The sequence below is a fragment of the Moschus berezovskii genome, chromosome 24 (genome assembly GCF_049115385.1).
Source record: "Moschus berezovskii isolate FMDL1 chromosome 24, NW_MosBer_1.0, whole genome shotgun sequence".
Taxonomy (NCBI): domain Eukaryota; kingdom Metazoa; phylum Chordata; class Mammalia; order Artiodactyla; family Moschidae; genus Moschus; species Moschus berezovskii.
In genome coordinates this window covers 1,690,190-1,708,849 of record NC_142483.1, presented here as the reverse complement: position 1 = coordinate 1,708,849, position 18,660 = coordinate 1,690,190, and the positions used below count along the sequence as shown (strand labels likewise).

General features: G+C 55.5%; 1 protein-coding gene across 2 annotated transcripts; it reads right to left on the bottom strand.

Annotated features, from left to right (window-relative positions):
* Nucleotides 1–1,420: 1,420 nt before the first annotated feature.
* Nucleotides 1,421–16,856, bottom strand: ISY1 (ISY1 spliceosome associated protein). 2 transcript variants are annotated; one of them, XM_055413453.2, is made up of 11 exons: nucleotides 16,679–16,856; nucleotides 14,984–15,006; nucleotides 14,434–14,485; nucleotides 13,481–13,546; nucleotides 13,272–13,314; nucleotides 10,425–10,537; nucleotides 8,790–8,907; nucleotides 5,096–5,218; nucleotides 4,261–4,388; nucleotides 2,159–2,245; nucleotides 1,421–1,914 (listed from the first exon to the last, which is right to left on the bottom strand). In XM_055413453.2, exons 1-11 carry the CDS (start codon nucleotides 16,679–16,681, stop codon nucleotides 1,807–1,809), a joined length of 864 nt encoding a protein of 287 aa, XP_055269428.2. In that variant the 5' UTR covers nucleotides 16,682–16,856; the 3' UTR covers nucleotides 1,421–1,806. The 2 variants fall into 2 exon arrangements, with proteins under 2 accessions (XP_055269428.2, XP_088687848.1); XM_088831722.1 differs by lacking the exons at nucleotides 13,272–13,314; nucleotides 13,481–13,546; nucleotides 14,434–14,485; nucleotides 14,984–15,006; nucleotides 16,679–16,856 and adding an exon at nucleotides 10,812–10,933.
* Between the last annotated feature and the right edge of the window lie 1,804 nt (nucleotides 16,857–18,660).

Below are 18,660 nucleotides of genomic sequence, written 5' to 3'. Positions count from 1 at the left end.
GAAACAAGGCTGACCCCAGCGACTGCTCACTGCAGGCTGGCCAAGGGTGTCGGGCAAGAGAAAAGTTCTCATCTCCTCCTGGCTTATCAACTGCCCAAGAACCTGAGCACGGGGGTCGGGGGGCAGAGTGCAGGGGAGGAGGGCACTGGGGGCTGGGCTGGGGCGGGCGTGGGGAGGAGGGAAGAGCAGGGGCAAGGTGGACACGTTTATACTGTGGGCAGAGCCAAAGCTTGTCTAAGCCATGGGAGAGATTCGTCAACCAGCGTTTCCTGGGACGGGTTCTGCCGCCTCTGGGCATGAGCCTCGGTGACCACGCCCTGCCCGTGGCCACATTCCCCGGACATTCCAGGCCTGGGGAAACCCCTGCAGAGTCCTCCCGGGACAAAAACATCCAGGGCCCGTGGGGCAGGAAGCCTGGGGCTGGGCCCATCTCCACCGGGGACGCCTGTGGGTCCTCAGCGAGCCGCTTCCCCATCGGTCCGCACATGGGACGCTGATGGCCACGCTGTCTGCAGCCATCCCAGGAGCCACTGCCAGGCCCCAGGCGTCCGGAGGGGAGGGAGGGAAACCCTCACTGGGCCATCTAAGCTGGACCCCAGGCCAGGTGGTCTCAGGGCCCGCCTCCCCTCTGTCTGCCCCGTGGCACCAGGTCCAGTCCCCGGCCTTTCAGACGGGGACGTGGAGGCCCGGGCCCAGAGGGGCCTGCTCCAAGCGACCCACGTTTGCTCCTGCGCCCCGTCCGGGCCAGGCCCGGGTGGGAGCTGGGTCCCAGGGCCAGGTCTGGCCTTGTCTGTCCCCGGGCCCCCAGCCCTCCGGCCTCGACCCCTCCCAGCTCTCTGCACACGCCTGCCCAGGGGCCTGGCTGAGAGGCGCCCAGGGCGGTTCCCAGCCCAGTCCTATCCCTCCCCTCCTCCTCACAGCCACGAGGCCCCCGGGCGGTCTCCCCAGGGCCGCTGCCCACCCGCCGGCTGCCCTCCGTCCCTGGCTCAGAACTTTTGTCAGGAAGGTCCCGTCTGACGGCTGACCCTCACTTAGGCTGCCACAGCCTGCTTTGCGAGGCCCACAGGGCTCTGCCGATGTGCCCAGGACCCCTCTTGAGGGTGGGGACCCCCCCTGCCTCACTTGCCCTGAGCTGGGGCCCCGAGGTGGCTTCTCCCCACCAGGAAGGCGAGATTAGGCGGGGTCGGCAGGTCTGGACCACCCCAGGGCACCCTTGCCATTCCCACGGGCCGGAAACGCGGGCCCCACCTCAGCGCTGACCCACAGCTGCGGGCTCGGGCCAGGCGGGACACTCTACACCCTCAGCACCCGGAGGGGCCACGGGTGGGCCCAGCCTCGCACACAGGCCCCACCCGGTGAGCCCCCTCAGGTCCTACCGCGGACAAGGCCTCACACAGAAGGCCCAGAACCTGAGGCTGCCCTTGGTACAAACATCTTTAATAAAAATAGCTCTGTGCAGAACCACTCCCAGACGGAAGCAGCAAACGCGCCCCACTGCCGGCTAGGGGAAGCAAGGCCGGCTGAGGGCGAGACGGGCGGCAGGGCGGCGGCCCCGAGGGTGGCGGGGTCCTCTCAGCGGCAGGAAGCGTCACAGACACGTCTGCGTGCTCGGGGCGACCCCAGCTGGCCGCCCCCACCGCTGACGACACTCGCAGGCCACAGGAGCAGCCTGTCTACACTCAGGACACGCGCGCGTGGGCTCTCATGGCAGTTGCATGCGGCCAGGCGACGCCGAGGTGTCCAGCCAGTGGCCCTGGGGGGGCGCGCTGTGAGCGAGGAGGGCGGGGGAGGCCGCAGCGGGGCCGCCTAGCAGCCCAGCAACCGCCGGGCCTCCTCGCTCTGGGCCTGCAGGGTCTCACTGGTGTACTTCTGCAGCAGCTCCATCTTCTTCCTGCGCACGAGTGCCTCCTCGATCTGCGGGCGGCAGAGGCAGGGCTGGGGCGGCGTCCACTTTGCTCCAGCCCCTCCTCCTGGAGCATATGAGCGACAGGGACCCACCGTGCATGGCAGGGCAGGCCACTGGCCCTGAGGCGGATGGACTCCTGCCCCCCGGGACCCACACCCTAAGCTGCCTGCAGTCACTGGCGGGCCTGGAGTCAGAGTTGCCCGCAGGAATGGGAAGGACCCAGACAAGCACCCGGAGGGCCCAGCGCCCTACCTCCTGCTGCGAGGGCACCGGCACGTGCGCGATGAACTTCTGCTGCCCATCCTCCCCGCCTCTGTCTGGGCCGCCCTCCTCGTCAGACTGCAAGAGACGACAACCAGAGGCTGTGCAGAGGAGATGCCGCGAGAGGCCCCAGCCTGCGGCCGTTTAACAGGAGAAACAGTCCCAGGGACGCGCTCTCCTCAGAGACACCCCCAAGACGCAGTGCTGAGCACAAGAGCCAACAGAACACCGTGGACTGTGCGGCCTCCTGCCCGAGGAAGACCAGAGCAGAGAAGCCGCGACCTCAGTGAGAGCCGGGGCCCGGAGGATGCGGCTGTAAGCAGGGACTGTGGGAGATGTTTATATGTTCCTTGGGTTGTGAGTCTTGTGAATATATTATCTTGGCGACCCTGTGGACTGAAGCCCTCCAGGCTCCTCTGTCCATGGGATTCTCCAGGCCAGAATACTGGAGTGGGTTGCCATTCCCTTCTCCAGGGGATCTTCCTGACCCAGGGATCCAACTTGCAGGCAGATTCTTTACCATATGAGTCACTAGGGAAGCCCTGAATATATATTATCTATTTTTAAAACTAAATTTGTAAAAACTGACCACATGCACAGAAGCATCACTCAGAAGCTGCCTATGAGTCAGCAGCGCTCACTCACGACTAAGCCACGGCCCTGGGGGCCCGAGAGGAGAGGAGGCCCGTGCAGAGTTGGGTCCGCTGCTGCTGGTCTCAGAGCCGGACCCGCCCCATCCGCCCCCACCCCACCACTGGGACGACGCAAACAAGAGAGGCTGTCATGGTGCTGGGATCCACACCAGTGACGAAGATCCAGCCCTGCACATGGGTCACAGCAGGCCAGGCTCCTCGTGGACGCCATGCCGGCAGCATTCAGGATGGAGCCTCCAGGGCCCCGGGGGAAGAATACATGGGACCTCTCACAGCTCCTTAACAGCCGCCTTAAACCTACGATGATTCCAACACACACGATTGTTTAAACCCTTTGGTGCCTTCCTATCACTTTTATGATGAAGGAAGACCCGTCCCCCAGGGGTCAGGCCCCCAGCTGGTCCTAGCTCACTTCCTGCAGTCTCTGCTCGCACCAAGGGCCCCGCTCTGGGCTCCGGCCACCGGCCAGTCCTCCGGCCCCGATGCTCCCCCGGGGCCATCTGCGCGTCCTGTCCCCTGCCACCGCTGTGCGCCGGTGACACCTCCTCGACTTCTGAGCTCAGCTGAAGGTCACCTCCCCAGGAAGAGCTCACGGCCCCGCCTGCCCCCCGTCGCTACCCAGAGCTCCTGTCACATGTGTCGTTTTCCTACGGGGTCTGCGGACCGGGCTGGCTCTTGGATCTTGAGCTACCGACGGAGCGTGCGGCTGCTATGCCCTTTGAGTGGGCCTCACTCACTCATTACTGGCCACTAAGTAAACAAACATCCCTTGAAAAAGCGAACAGGTCGTTTGCACCCAGAGAAAATCTTCGCAGGGCACGCTGCCATCCTACTTCAAATGCCTGCCCAAGGGCATGCCCCGCAGGTCTGCCATATCCTGTGTGATGGTGAACCCAGTCACCAAGCCCCTCTGAGCCTGTGTCCTTGCCACTGCTATGCTGGCAGGCCATGCAATGTCTCACGGGGCCTGACCCGTTGTCCCGGCCTGGCTGACTCCCCTCCCCTGGCTCGGTCCACAAATCCACTCCATCCCGGGCCTGCCTGACGAGGGAGCTGGGAGCAGGGGGCTCTGCCTGCCGGACCACAGATCCACCCCCGAGGGAGCCTCTGCTCTGGTTTACCACAGTAAGGTGGGCGTGGGTGGTTAGGCCCCACAGAAGTGCTACCAGCTCCGCCACTGAAGCTCAAACAGTGATGTCAGGGGCTTCAAACTTGCCTACAAATCCAGGCCCAGCAGGTCCGGAGAGCCCAGCTCTGAGACGCAGGTAAGTCCCCCGATGTGGAGCGCAGGTCCCCAAGTGCCCTCAGCGGTCCTCACTGTGACCCCGAGGGGACCTTCAACCCCCACCCCGTCCAGGGGCAGACCGGGCCTTGACCCCGACCCAGGCCTGGGCACCCTCCCCTACCCGCCCTCCACGGCACAGCGGCAGCCACCCGTACCTCCTCCTCGGCCACAGCGTAGATGTTCACCTCCTCCTCCTCCTCCTCCTCCTCCTCCTCCTCCTTCTCTCCTCTCGCCAGGCGGGCCTCTCGCTCTGCTTTCCACTTCTCCACTAGTTCGGCTCTGTCTGCAGACGAGGGACAGCAGGTGTCAGTCGCTCTGGCCTCTGAGAAAGCTACACGCCACGCGGGGCAAAGGTGACCAAGGCCTGTCCTCTGCAAAGGGTGACCCTCCTCTGGCCCAGGTGGTCAGGCATCAGAAGGGAGGGCAGGGGCCCCACGGCAGCTCCGGGGCGGCTGGCGGGGGACACGCCCAGATCCTCCCTGGTTCAACACCCTGAGGTTCCTCAAAAAAACAAAATCAGGACTAACACATGATCCACCAATTCCATTCCTGGGTTCATACACAAAATAAATAGAGGTACTAATTAGAAAACATATAGCACCCCAACATTCAGAGCAGCACCATTTACAACAACCAAGGCGTTGAAGCAACCGAAGGGTCCACCCACAGAGGAATGAATAAACACACATAACGGAACCCTGCGCAGAGACAAATGACACAGTGCATTCGCAGCCACATGGATGGACCCAGAGATTATCCTACTAAGTGAAGCGAGCCAGAGAAAGACACACCCTGTGCGGTATCACTCACTCGTGGAATCTAAAGAGTACAGCAGGATATACTGCGTAACACAGGGACGTGCACAGTACTTCCTGAATCCCTTGCTAGTGCAGCGCCTTTAAGCACCGTGAGTTACTACACTGTGCCCCCTTACACGATACCGCACAGCAACCACGCCCCAGCCGTGCAGTGAGACGCCCGCAGACCCACGTTTCTTCTCGCACTCCTGCTCCAGGGGCACAATGACGCCATCGTCCTCGTCGAGGTAACCGTAGTATTCAAAGTCGATCGCCTTCATGAGCTCGGCGCGCGTCTTTCTCGGAGGAGGAAGCGCTGAAAGGAAGAATTCTGAGCTGAGCCGGGTTCCCCGCCACAGCCGCACTCACGCCTCCTCCCCACACCACGCTGCGCAGGCACACAGTGTGCGTGCCCCTGAAAACGGCATCAAGCAGGCGCTTCTCCACTCTAGTGACGGGACTGCACACGACACCACCATCTTTAAACCAGTGTCAATGTTTCAGACTCAGTCCGCTTAGAAGGAATCTATCGCAATTTAAAAAGCAAAAACAAAGGCTGGCAAAGCTTTATGGATGGAGATGAGCGTCACGGCATTGTTTATGCGACAGTGAAAACCTGGACCCCTCGAAGACTATGAACTGCCTGGTGGGCGAAGGGTGTCCTGTGACCCCTCCGACCGCAGCTTCATGGGGTGCTTTCCGAGGAAATGCCATAGTAGCTCATGAAGACAGCAGAAGCTACAAGCAAAAAAGTTACATGAGAAATTCCTGAAGAAAACACATTAAGACTAAGTATTACTGTTCAGAATACATAGTGATTCTGGGAAATGAAGTCCAGCCGACTAGTCAAGAACAGAAGCTGATTAACTGAAGGAGAAGAAGCCTGTAAGTGTGAACACCTCAATGACGAACACTGACTGAATTCAAGTGTCCACCTCATTAGTGACCAGGGACACAAACAGCAGAAATGAGACGCCGTCTCAAGTAGCAGCAGCAACACGGCAGCTGTGAAGATGCGGAAGGAACTGAAGGGCCACACAGGAGGGGTGCTCACGGCCAGCACGGGCCACCCGAGACTCTCTCACCCTGTGCGTCCCTCGGCTTTGTAAGGAGAACTGTGGGGGACACGGACGGCCCACACACGACGGGCACAGGGCGGGGAAGCCCCCTTCCATCGGCCCACGCAGGTACCAGCAACCCTGCCCAGCCCCGCGCCACGAGGGCTGCACCCAGCACAGGCGCGGAGCACCGAGGGCATCCCAGCCGCACGAGGGAGCCGGGATCCAAGCAACGCCGGCGGGGCTTGCCCGGGGGCCCGTGCCTGAACCGTCTGGGGGTGCAGGTGGTGGTAGAGTGTCACTGAGAGAGAACAAACTCTGAGTGGATGACGGACAGCCCGCCACCCCAAAGGAGACGGACAGACGTGCTCGCGGGACGGAAGCTGGAGCACGGGCTCTGGGAGCAGCCATTCCTGAGGACAGACGCGTCAGTTACAGGAGCCAGGAAACGGGCTTCTCTGCCTCAAGGGAGCCGGGATGGAGTCACCTGTCACTCAGGCTGACGAGACTCAGCTGATGGGATAAGCACGAGAGAGCGGGGGAGGGCCTGGAAGGGAGCGCCCCAGACAGACCGTGACGGCGCGGGGGCATCCCAGCAGAGCACTGGGAGACGGCAGAGGAGCTGTGCCGCCATTTAAATTACGCGCCTGAAGACTAACGTGGGCACTTTCTTCTTAAAAAAAAAAAGGAAACTCGATGCCTGGAATACATAAGAACGTAAGAATAAATTCAACGCCAAAGTAAATGCAAAAACAAAAGCAAAACAACAGCGCCACCTCACTCTAGGAGCCTTAAGGATGGAGGGGAGTGCGCCCGACAGGCCACAGCCCGCCTGGGGAACGCGGGGACGCGGGACTGCTCTGAGCTTCTGCATGTACGCCTCTGTGAGAAGGTTTACACCTGCTTCTGCTTCACTATGACAAAGCCTTTGTGTGGATCACAACAAGCTGTGGAACATTCTGAAAGAGATGGGAATACCAGGCCACCTGACCTGCCTCTTGAGAAACCTGTATGCAGGTCAGGAAGCAACAGTTAGAACTGGACATGGAACAACAGACTGGTTCCAGATAGGAAAAGGAGTGCGTCAAGGCTGTATATTGTCACCCTGCTTATTTAACTTATATGCAGAGTACATCAGGAGGAATGCTGGGCTGGAAGAAGCACAAGCTGGAATCAAGATTGCCGGGAGAAATATCAATAACCTCAGATATGCAGATGACACTACCCTTATGGCAGAAAGTGAAGAGGAACTCAAAAGCCTCTTGATGAAAGTGAAAGAGGAGAGTGAAAAGGTTGGCTTGAAGCTCAACATTCAGAAAACGAAGATCATGGCATCTGGTCCCATCACTTCATGGGAAATAGATGCGGAAACAGTGGAAACAGTGTCAGACTCTATTTTTTTGGGCTCCAAAATCACTGCAGATGCTGATTGCAGCCACGAAATTAAAAGACACTTACTCCTTGGAAGGAAAGTTATCACCAACCTAGACAGCATATTAAAAAGCAGAGACATTACTTTGCCAACAAAGGTCCATCTAGTCAAGGCTATGGTTTTTCCAGTGGTCATGTATGGATGCAAGAGTTGGACTGTGAAGAAAGCTGATCGCTGAAGAATTGATGCTTTTGAACTGTGGTGCCGGAGAAGACTCTTGAGAGTCCCTTGGACTGCAAGGAGATCCAACCAGTCCATTCTAAAGGAGATCAGTCCTGGCTGTTCACTGGAAGGACTGATGCTAAGGCTGAAGCTCCAATACTTTGGCCACCTCACATGAAGAGTTGACTCACTGGAAGACTCTGATGCTGGGAGGGATTGGGGGCAGGAGAAGATGGGGACAACAGAGAGTGAGATGGCTGGATGGCATCACCGACTCGATGGACATGAGCTTGAGTGAACTCTGGGAGTTGGTGATGGACAGGGAGGCCTGGTGTGCTGTGATTCATGGGGTCGCAGAGAGTCAGACATGACTGAGCGACTGAACTGATAAGATTTTATTGCTTTCATAATAAATGGTATGATATTTAAAATCTGAATTATTTTAAGCAATGAAAATGACACACGCAAAGCCCGTCTGCACACATAACGAATTTAAGAAGCAGGCTTGGGAGTTCCCTGCTGGTCCAGTGGTTAGGATTCCAGGCTATCACTGACAGGGCCGGGGTTCAATTCCCGGTAGGGGAACTGAGATCCTACCAGCCTCCCAGGGAGGCCAAAAAAGACAACAAGTGGGGTTTCACGGAGCTGGAATCGGAAGGAGTCAGCAGAACGCCAGCAGGGCAGGAATCCTGGTCTCGCCCTTCTCTGCTTTCCACACGTTTTCCTATGGAGTGCTTGGACTGCTTTTCGAAACGTTGAAAACAAGATGCATGCAGCCCAGACCAGTGGAATCCCGGGGCGCCCAGAGCCAGGGCGTGACTCGGGGCCTCTCTGCTCCACCGGTGCACAGCGGCTTCGGCCCACGCTGTTGTCAGTCCTTCAGTTACGAGTTTTTCAAGCCAAGTAACTGAAACATGAACCTGACTGAATGGACTTCAGAGCCGCCCCGACAAGTACCAACAGGGAAACTGCGTTCACTCGGAGACACGTGTGTGCAGGCCCTGCAATCTGGTGCCCATGGCTCTGGGTTCCCGCTCCCGCCCAAGGGGTGCCCTGGGCTTGCCACGTCAATGCCCAGTGCTCCAGGGTTCCCACTGAAACCCTGGGAACGATGATCCCCTGGCACCACGGGGCTGCTGCTCAGCTGAGCACACAGAAGAGCACCCTGCAAACAGCATCAATTAGAACCAGAACCGAGACCTGGGCTGACACCCTTGCAAACGCCGGCTACTCACGCTCCTTCTCAAACAGCTCTCTGACGCCGGGCAGGTCTTTGGCTGCTCCGAAGTACTTGTAACCGCGATTTCCTGGGACTTCCTTCCCTTCATGGTCCAGCATTTTAGGGCCAACTTTCTTATGGGGAAGGAAAAGGAGAACATGGGTCTGATCTGTCGGCCCGCTCTGTCCATGTCTGCAGACACAGGTGGAGACAGTGGCGCTGAAAGCAGCAAGCACTGATGGACACAGGGATACACTGTGGTACTTTTTTTAATCCTTTAAAAAGCAACCTAAATACCTAATGATAACAGGATGATTTAAGTAAATTATAGTATGTTCAGGGGCGGAATATATTCTATAGCTAACAAATGACGGTTCATATGAAACTCTCATACTGGCTAGAAACTGCTTACAAGACAACGTTAAGTGAAGAAAAAAAAAAGCTTTAAAAAGTTGCAAAAAGTCTAAGTGAGAACTAGCAGAAGAAGAGGACAAACGCAATATCCAGAAGATGGAATTCCCTCCATTACAAACGGTGCTGGCAACGCCTGCAGGCCACAGGAGGCGAGTCTGGACGAGGCTCTGTACTGCAGGGGAGAGGCCGTGAGGCACGGAACACGGCCAAACAGCCAGATGACGGAACCGAAGGGGAATGCCCCGAAGTGCGTTACTGTTACAGCCAACGAACATCAATTTAACATGAAAAACTCCAGAAGGAAATAAACACCACTACTGACTTTGGGAGCTTTTTGTGGCCCTTCCAGGACGAGCAGCAAGTGGCACGAAGACCGTCCGGCAGGGAGCAGGCCCGGGTCAGAGAGACGAGGGTGCAGAGGCGGCGCCCCCAGCACGGGCTCACGGAACGGCAGACGCCTGCCTCGGCTGAGGCCAGGCACTGACCTGAGAGCCACGGCTCCGTGTGAAGAGGGGGCCGGACTAATACACAGAACACTGCCCACGTTTCTTACACAACTGCATGCCAGTCCACTGACCAGATGCAATGGGTCCAGAGCTGGGGCAGGTGGGGCAGGTCTGGGGTCATGAAACCCACTGCATGGCTCACAATTATCAACGTTTAAAAATCAAAACAGAACAGGAAATATCAAAGCGCAGCAACGCACACCGGCTGTCTTTCCAGAACATCTTTGTGCATACTGGGTCGTGACACAGTGACTGTGCGTGTTTTATACAACGGGTCACGGTCCTAAAAGCCTGAAAGTCACTGTTCTAAAATACTGCCTTTAAAAACTCCAAAGGGAAAAAAAGAATCCAAAAAAAGAAATCCAAAGCAAGCACAGAGCAGCCTGTCTCCAGGGCCCCCTCAAGCACAGAAGCCGCGGTGGAAGGGCTGTCCCAGTCCTCAAGGAGCGCAGAGACGCACATGCGGCACCAAGGTCGTCTCCACAATGGGCCCGGGCAGACCGGGCGGCTCATTCTGGACGCCTGGCCGGCAGGCACACTCCCAGGCCTGCGCTGGGGACTTTCTACACCACTGCCCCTGCGCTTTCACGGTTCCCGTGCACACACACCAGGCCCTTGCAAGGCTCCTTTCATTTCTCAAGGGCCTCGGCGTCGACGGCAGGCCTGCGGGAGACAGGACCCAGCTGCCTGCAGAAAGCCCCCGAGCCGGGCCTGGGCCGCTGCTCACTTACCCCGTAGTCAGGACCGCCCAGCTCCTTGATCCGGACCTCCCAGTGTCCTTTCTCTCGCAGCAGCTTGTTAATTTCATCATTCAGGTCGCGAATCCGGAATTCACCTAAACCAGCTAAGAAAAGAGAAACGTCCTATCATTTCCTGAAAATACCGCTTCATGTCACACCTGCAAGAGTGTCAACACTGACAGAGGTGGGCAACACAAAACCACTTCAGCTCACGAGTAAAACCACCCACGCCAAAATCACGGAAGGGTGGCGATCATGAACAGAGCTCCACCAGGGCCAGAAAAACTCTTTGAAGAAAAAAAACAACTTCCTCCTCATTAGCAAGCAGAGAAATACAAACGGAAGCCATCGTGCAGCTCCATTTACACCAGCACTAACACATCGCATCTCAGCGGTGGGGTGCTCAGCGTCCAGGACGCAGGGAGGCAGCGTCGGCAAGCAGCCTGCCGGTCCCCGGGAACACCTCTGACAAGGAGCCCACAGGGCGAATCTAAGACGACAGCACAGGAGGCTGCATAGGCGCTGTCACTGGCGACAGGGGTTTCCCACCAGAGGCAGGAAGACGGTCAGGGATCCCTGACGTGCTGAAGTGCAGCGCCCTACGCCCACTGCGAGGGAGAAGCCTTCCTTTCCTCTGCTGGATCGCTCTGTTGCTCTGTCAGGCCGGTGGACCACACACGTGGGCCCCCACGTCTGGACTCCTTATTCTGGTCCCCTGGTCTGTATGTCTGTCCCTCACCAGCACCATGCTATCCTGCTATCTGTGGCTTTACACTGAATCTTGAAATTAGATATTACGGGTACTCCAATTTTGTTCTTCAAAGTTCTTTTGGCTACAAACAATCTCACTTGGAAAGGCAAAGCTGTAAATTTTATAGTTCATCAGCATAGACCGAAACGCCACGCTGGGGTTCTGTGATAGATTTTAAAAAGGAAAAGACCTGACCTCTGTCCGATGCTGAGTCTTCCCCTCACAAACACCATCTGTGTCTCCATTTCACTGGTTCTTTACTGCCTGGCATCACTGTTGCGTAGTTTTCACCTACAGACCATGCGCGTATCTTACTAGATTTATATCTACTTCTTGCCTTTTGATGCTTCTGTAAATAACGCTTTAAAAATGCTCTAGTTCCAAATGTTACTGCAAATACACAGAAATCAAACGGACTTTTCTGTACGGACTTTCTAGTCTGTCATCTGGCTAAACTCAGGTACTCACTGTGGAAATCCTTCCACAGAGTCCTTGGGATTTCCTGCACAGAAAACTAAGTCACGTCCGAACAGAGCATTTCTCTTCCCTTCCAGTCTTTGGGTCTTCCTTTCCCTGCTTTACTGTGCTGGCCAGGAGTTCCAGGACAACGTTGAAAGGAAGAGGCGAGAATGGATCTCTTCACCTTGTTCCCGGTCTTGGGAGGAGAGCATCCAATCTTGCAGCATTAAGCATCATGTTCGCTATAGGCTTTTTGGTAAAAATGCTTTATCAGGGAAAGGAAAAAGTTCCCGTTTACTCCCGGTTAGCTGAGTTTTTATGAGTGAATGAGAAACTGTCAAATACTTCTGCATCCACTGAGATGATATGGTTTTTCTTCTTTAAATGATGACACAGTGAATTAATCTCTGAATGCTGAATCAACCATGCAATCCTTTGCTGAGATGTTTATGGCCAAATTCAGTAAGGAATACTGGCCTCTAGTTTTTTTCTCTTCTTGTAATATCTTTTTCTGACTTCAGGATCAAAGAAACACATACTAAAATATATAAAAAAGCAAATTAGGAAGTGTTCCTTCTTCAATCTTCTGGAAGAAACTGTAGAGTTGGTACTCCTTAAATATCTGAACTGGTCAGTGGAGCCATCTGAGTCTGGAATCTTCTTTGCTGGAAAGTTTTTAACTATGAATTCAATTTCTCTAATAAATAAAGCCCTCTCCAGATATCATGAAATTTCCAGGGGTGGTTGGGGGAGGTTGGAGGGGGTAACCCTGCCCATGGTTAAGAACCACGATTTTGTTAGCATGTGTCTTTTAGGGAGTGGCCCGTTCCATCTAAGTTGCTGAGTGACAGCCCTGAAGCTGTGTCTAATACTCCCTTTCCCTTTAATGGTCAAAGTGGAGTGACACCCCAATTTCATCCCTGCTGTTACCAGTCTGTGTCTTGTTTCTGGCCAGTCTGACTGGACTGGAAGTTTATCGACTTTACCGAACCCACCTTTGACCTATTTCTCTATTCACCTTCTGTTTGTCTCCTTCCTTCTGCTTACTTTGGAATTAACTTGCTCTTCCTTTTTGGTTTCTTAGGGGAGAAGCTTGGATCACTGACTTGAGACCTTTCTTTTTTCATTTTACTTAAATACTATAAATTTTCATCTAAGCACTGCTTTTTTCATACCCTGAATCCTGACATTACATTTTCATTATCAATTAAAACTATTTTCTAGTTTTCTCGAGGTCCCCCTTTAGGTATACGGGCTGTTTAGAAGTGCGTTTAATCTCTGAATATTTAGGAAGTTTCCAGGCATCTTTCTGTTATCGACTTCTACATTAACTGTGTTTTAACCAGTGTATTATACTTTGTAAGATTTTAATTACTTTATGTTTGCTATCATTTATTTTACAACCCAAAATGCGCTCTATTTTGGTGAATATTCCATTTCCTCTTAAAAAAGAAAGTGTATTCTTCTTTGTGAGGTGAGTCTCCATAAATGACAAGTAGGTCAAACTGATCGTGCTGCTCAGCTCTTCCATGTCCTACTCACGTTCTACCTTTCTGTTCTACTGACTACTGGGAGGGGGCTGACGTCCCCACGGCTAACTGCGGATGTGAGAATCAAGGCTGGCTTACCATTCTGAATTTGAGCCACTTTTTTTGAGATCTCTCCAATGATCTATGAAAAAAATAAAAGGTAATACATTTTATGACTTTTGAATAAGTCTGAAAGCATAAGAAATATCTAATTAAAAATGCCTAGAAACGTGGTCTAAGGGTCTTGCAGAGAGTGGAAACTCAGAGACTCACTATCTCTGCTAAGATGGGACTCGCCCGGACAGTACCTGTCGTCTCCACTTCTCGGCTTTAGGCAGCTCAGTACACTCTGAGGCAAGGAAGGGTCTTCGCTCCTAAGGAAAAGCAAAACACACACGTTGCCACCATCTTGTACGAAATTACAAGCTTCGTGCAACAGTCACAACTGGTTCAGGCCTGAAGCCGCAAATGTCTAACAGTCTACAGACAACTGCAGCTTCAGTTCCTGGTGGTTTCCATCAAGTCTTAAGGCTCACTCTGCACTCACTGCATCGTCCCTGGGACGGGGCCAGTACTCAGTGTAAAAGCCCACTGCACTTGACCATGAGCACTGTGGGGGCAGATCCGAGTCTAACTCTGTCAGCCCTCAGGATCCATGGCTCCTCTGCAGCCACAGGTTCAACCAACCACGACCATGTAGCTCCACAGCAGTTACTGCTGAAAAAATACTGTGTATAAGTGAACCCGCGCAGTCAGGTGTCACAGAGATGCAAAGTGCCCCTGGCTATACCCACCTCATGGCGTATTTACACTACCTCAAGCGATGACAGCGATCAGTGTTTAGCACAAACATGCGTGTCTGTGCACACAGGTGTGTGTGTCGGCGCGGGTGCAGGTGAGTGGATACTTTTAAAAAACAAATAAAAAATACTCAAAGAACAGCATATATCACCCCTGACCTGGCCGAGTCTCCATGAGCAGAGGCCATCCGCTGGTCTCAGGTTAGAGCTGCTTCCCAGAGCACACCCCACTTTCTACTCAGCGTGAGCCCGGGCTGGGATAACAGGGAGACCCAAGCATCCCATCACCAAGGAGACAGACCATCACACGGCCCCCGCGACAGGGAGCTTCACCTGGGTCTCAGGTGAACAGACTCTTAGGATACATGGAGGAACAGACAAGACGAGGAGGGTCTGGAGCCTGGAGTCTGCCTGCGCCCGTCCTTCCTACCGGAAAACTCACGAGGAAGGTTTAAACCAACCTTTACTTTCCCCTCTTCCAGCTGAGCCTGGCGAAATCTTGCTAAGGCCGTCCTAGCGGGAAGAGAGAAGACTGTTAGATCCCGCTCACAGGCCTCTCATCACCCAAGCTCCTGGATGGGTAGATCTGCTCGTGACCACGGTAGCTGCCACTCCTCACACACACACACACACTGCTGTCAGGAAACCAGCGACATCATGACTTTCCACGTTCCAAAGAGCAGGGCTCAGAAGGACTTGTGTCCTTGAACACCCCCGCATCCCCTCTACCCACACGGCAGGTAAGGGCTGTGGGGACTGAGCACCTCGGTGCGGCATTAAAAACGCTGATACGCTGGGCTGCTGCTCTCACAGCCCCGCCCCCACCCCAGTGTGAGCTCTGGGGGCGGTGAGAAAACACTACGGGGGAGGTAAATACATGGGCAAATACATGCACGCTACTTCAGCTCAGGAAGAGGAAGAGCTGTGTACCCAAAGACCAAACAGAAAAAGGGCTCCGAGGTGGCAATTAAGCAGCATAAAATTTTCAGACAAAAGGGACTTGATACTTACATGGCCTTTTCCGCATTTCGGGCCTAAAAGGAAAAGAGAGGGGAAGAAAAACGTCCATGTTTAAAAGAGCTTTTTCTTTTACTTTTTAGAAAAAGGTTTTATTTAAATAAAAGCTTCAGCAGGACACAGTCAGAAGTGTGAGCACAGCAATAACAACAAAAATCAAAAGACGCCCAAATCCTGTGACTTAGCCGCGCTCTACCTAAACCCGACTCCACCGTGACCACGTTCTTGGATCCGGCCACTCCTCCTTCAGAATCCAGCTGCGTCATCGTCATCCCAGACAATTCTCCCGTCACCCCTTCTTCCCAGCTAGGCTGCCCTCCTTTGTCTGGGTCTATACCTACCAGGCACTTTCTACCCAGCATCACAACTCTGTTCTCAACCAGTGGAACTTGAGGAAGGAAAGACTGGCTTTTACAAGTGAGTTTTATGGAAAGATTGTTGCACTTAGGGCAAGTCACTTATCCCTGAAACACAGCATCGGGCAGGGAACACGTTTTCTGGGTTGTGGTGTAAGAAGAGTACGTGCTGAGTCCAGGACCTGAGTGTCACTCTCCACTCAGCATCCCTGAGAAATTCTCTCTCAGGCTCGGCTTCCCCACCTGTAGGCAGGGATGGGACCTTTTACCTCACAGAGGCGTCAGGATGGTTCAGTCAGATAAATACGTGAAGAAGTCAGCGATGCAGTGTACAGGTGCTCAGCAAGCGTGAGCTCCACTCAAGTCTTTCTGACTTTTTCTTCCAACTGACACAGAATTAAACTGGCTAACTGCCTGGGAGATAAATGAACACGACGTCTACTAAGGAAAGAGACAGAGAGGCTCTCCCAGGAGAAGCCATCTTCTTGAAGGCTGCGGTTGTGTCCTACCTATCTCACTAAAGCCTACAGAGTCTCAGTATTTAACGTAATTTGAGAAACGCCACGCTAGGCACTAGGAATCTGACCACGACCCTTCCTTTAGAGGGAAGTCAGATGGTAAAGAATCCGCCTGCAATGCAGGAGACCCAGGTTGGTTCCCTGAGTCGGGGAGATGCCCTGCAGAAGGGAATAGCTACCCACTCCAGTATTCTTGCCTGGAGAATCCCATGGCGGGCTACAGTCCACGGGGACCCAAAGGGTCGGACAAGACTGAGAGGCTAACACTTTCAATGGACGTGAATTCGGGCAAACTCAGGGAGAGAGTGGAGGGCAGGGGAGCCCGGAGTGTTGCGGTCCACGGGTGTGCCAAGAGTCGGACGCGACTGAGCAAGCGAATAACGAAATCCAGGGTTATGGAGACCCACAAAAAGGAGTGTGCGTGATGGCCCGTTTGCCAGAAACACCCAAAGCCAGGGCCGCGCCCCCTCCGCGAGGGAAGGGACAGAGGAGTCCCGACGCCTGTCGGAGTTCGGGGACAGAGCCCCGCGCGGAGGCGGCCAGCGGGGGTCGTCGGCGCGGGGGGCATACGCCCCCAGGGCCGGGCGCGGCTGGCTGCTTTCTGCGCGCTGGCTCCGCATCAGCCGGCGCCTTCCCGGGCGCCTCCGATGGCTTGCCGCGGCGCCGGGCGCCTCGCTCGGTGAGAACGCCGCGCTCCCCAACGGGCCCGCGCGTCCCCCCGCGCCTGGACGCTGCCCTCGCGGGGTGCCCCCGCCGCGCCCGGGCTCCCCGGCCCCGGCCCGCCGCTCTCCTCCCTCGCTCCCCGCCCCGCTCACCATGCTGCGAGCGAGCGCGCCGCCCCGGGAGCGGCCTCTGCGTACGGGAACGGAAGGTTCGAGCCTTCCCGAACCACCGGCTTCCAGTCGGAAGGAGAACTAAGGGGACCGGAAGTGAGGATCCGGAAGCGAAATTCAGAATTGACCTGGGGACGGGAAGGACGTGCAGGCGCGCTCCCGTCGGCAGCCTTCCCTGGGCGTCAGGACGTCGCACCGACGTGTGCGCACGAAAATTAGGGGCGCGGCAGAACTGCGCTTGCGCAATGGAACGGAAGCGTCTCCGACTAGGACCTGGATGGGAGGGTGGTGCTGGTATTGCTCTCGCGATAACAACGGCGAGATTTCCCGTGATGACTCGCGGTCCCGCTGTCTTGCGTGAGGCTGACCCTGGAGGTTCGCGTCCCGCTGCCCTGTCAGGCCCTGAGAGCGGAGACACGCCGTGGGAAGTTCCTCGTGCTCAGCCCTCTGAGTGGACGGGGGACCCTCCCGCGGCCCGCGTGCTCGCCAGGGGCGGGACGTTGCCTCGCCTCGCCAGCTCCCCCTCCCCTCTCAGGCGTTTATTTCGTGTCTGTGCTTCTGAGAGTTTCTCCTGGAATCGCGGGGTCTGTCCGGGCTGGACTAAGGCTTGAGGTCACCCTTTAAAATAAACGTTTAAGGCCCAGGGGAGAAAAGGACTGTGACTGAGCAGCTCAGTCGGTGGGTACTGGGCACGTCGCGGGGATCAGGAGGGCCTGAGCCCAGAACCAGGGAGGCAGGGGAGAGGCCACCGCTAGGGATGGACCTGAGGGCTCCTCCCTCAGGGCCCCGGTGGCCACTTCCAGCACCTCCCCCTCGGCCAGCATGGTGCTTTGCGGAAGTAACTTCCTGGGACACGGGGCCTAATCTTTGCTGGGTGCTCCGGTAGCAGCCGGGAAGCACAGGCCATCGGGAGACGCAGCTAACGTTTGTGGTTCGGATAGGACCGACGAGTGCTTGGAACAGACACCAGGGGCTCGTGCCTGAACCGTGACAAGTTTCCCTCTAATAAGTTCAGGCCGTCCTGGCACAGTCCATCGTCCACCTCCCTGAGAGCTAGGTGTGGGCTTGCCAGGGAACCCTGGCCTATGGAAATGGAAGAATGTGTGCCACTTAGGTGGTGCCCTGAAAAGTGTGGACGTGCCTTGCCCTTTTCCCTTCGCTTCTTTAGTACTGTGAGCTTTAAGGGGCTCTCTTCCAGGCTGATGGCCACTTTCAACCATCTCAGCAGAAGCCAGGAATACAGCTGGATTATCCAGGAGAGGTGTGCAGAGACCTTGTCAGATAGGAGTGAATTCCCACGGCACACGCAGGAGACCCCCAGGGTTGAACATTTCACACCAGCAGAACCACTGCCAGCTTGGAAGGCAAGGGACAGAGGGTACAAAAGAAGGCTGTTAACCCCCGAAAATTCCAGGGGCAGGAAACAGGCTGATCAAAGTGTGCAGCCACGAACAGGTGCTACCCTTCATGGAAAGGAACCGATGGCTCCTGGGGAGGCAGCTCAAGCCCAGAGGATGTGCTCACGCCCTACCACCACTTGCCCTGCTGGATTCTGTAACTGGTTGCAACCAGTGAGGCCTTTTCCTTCCAGTCTCCCAGCCTGAAGGGCAGTGTCCTGTGTCTTTTTGCTGGGGACCCGTCTCCCACTTGTCTTGGGGAGCAAGTCACAAAGCTCCCGATAGGAGTGAGGCCCCAGGCTGAATCCTACCCAGATCTCACCCACAGCTGATTTAGGACAGACTGGGACCTCTGTAGCCGACCAGACTTAGAGCAGACTTGTAACTTGGATGGGATGACGCTTTTGGTGATGTTAGGATGAGATGGTGACAGGGTCCATCTGAGGCAGAAGCATACCCTCCCTTCAGGTACATGTCCTGGTCCCCCAAGCCCGGCGGCTGAAGTTAATGCAGACTCCGTGTAATGCGGGTGGATCTTGGAGCATCGTGTTCTTAGTGGAAAGTAAG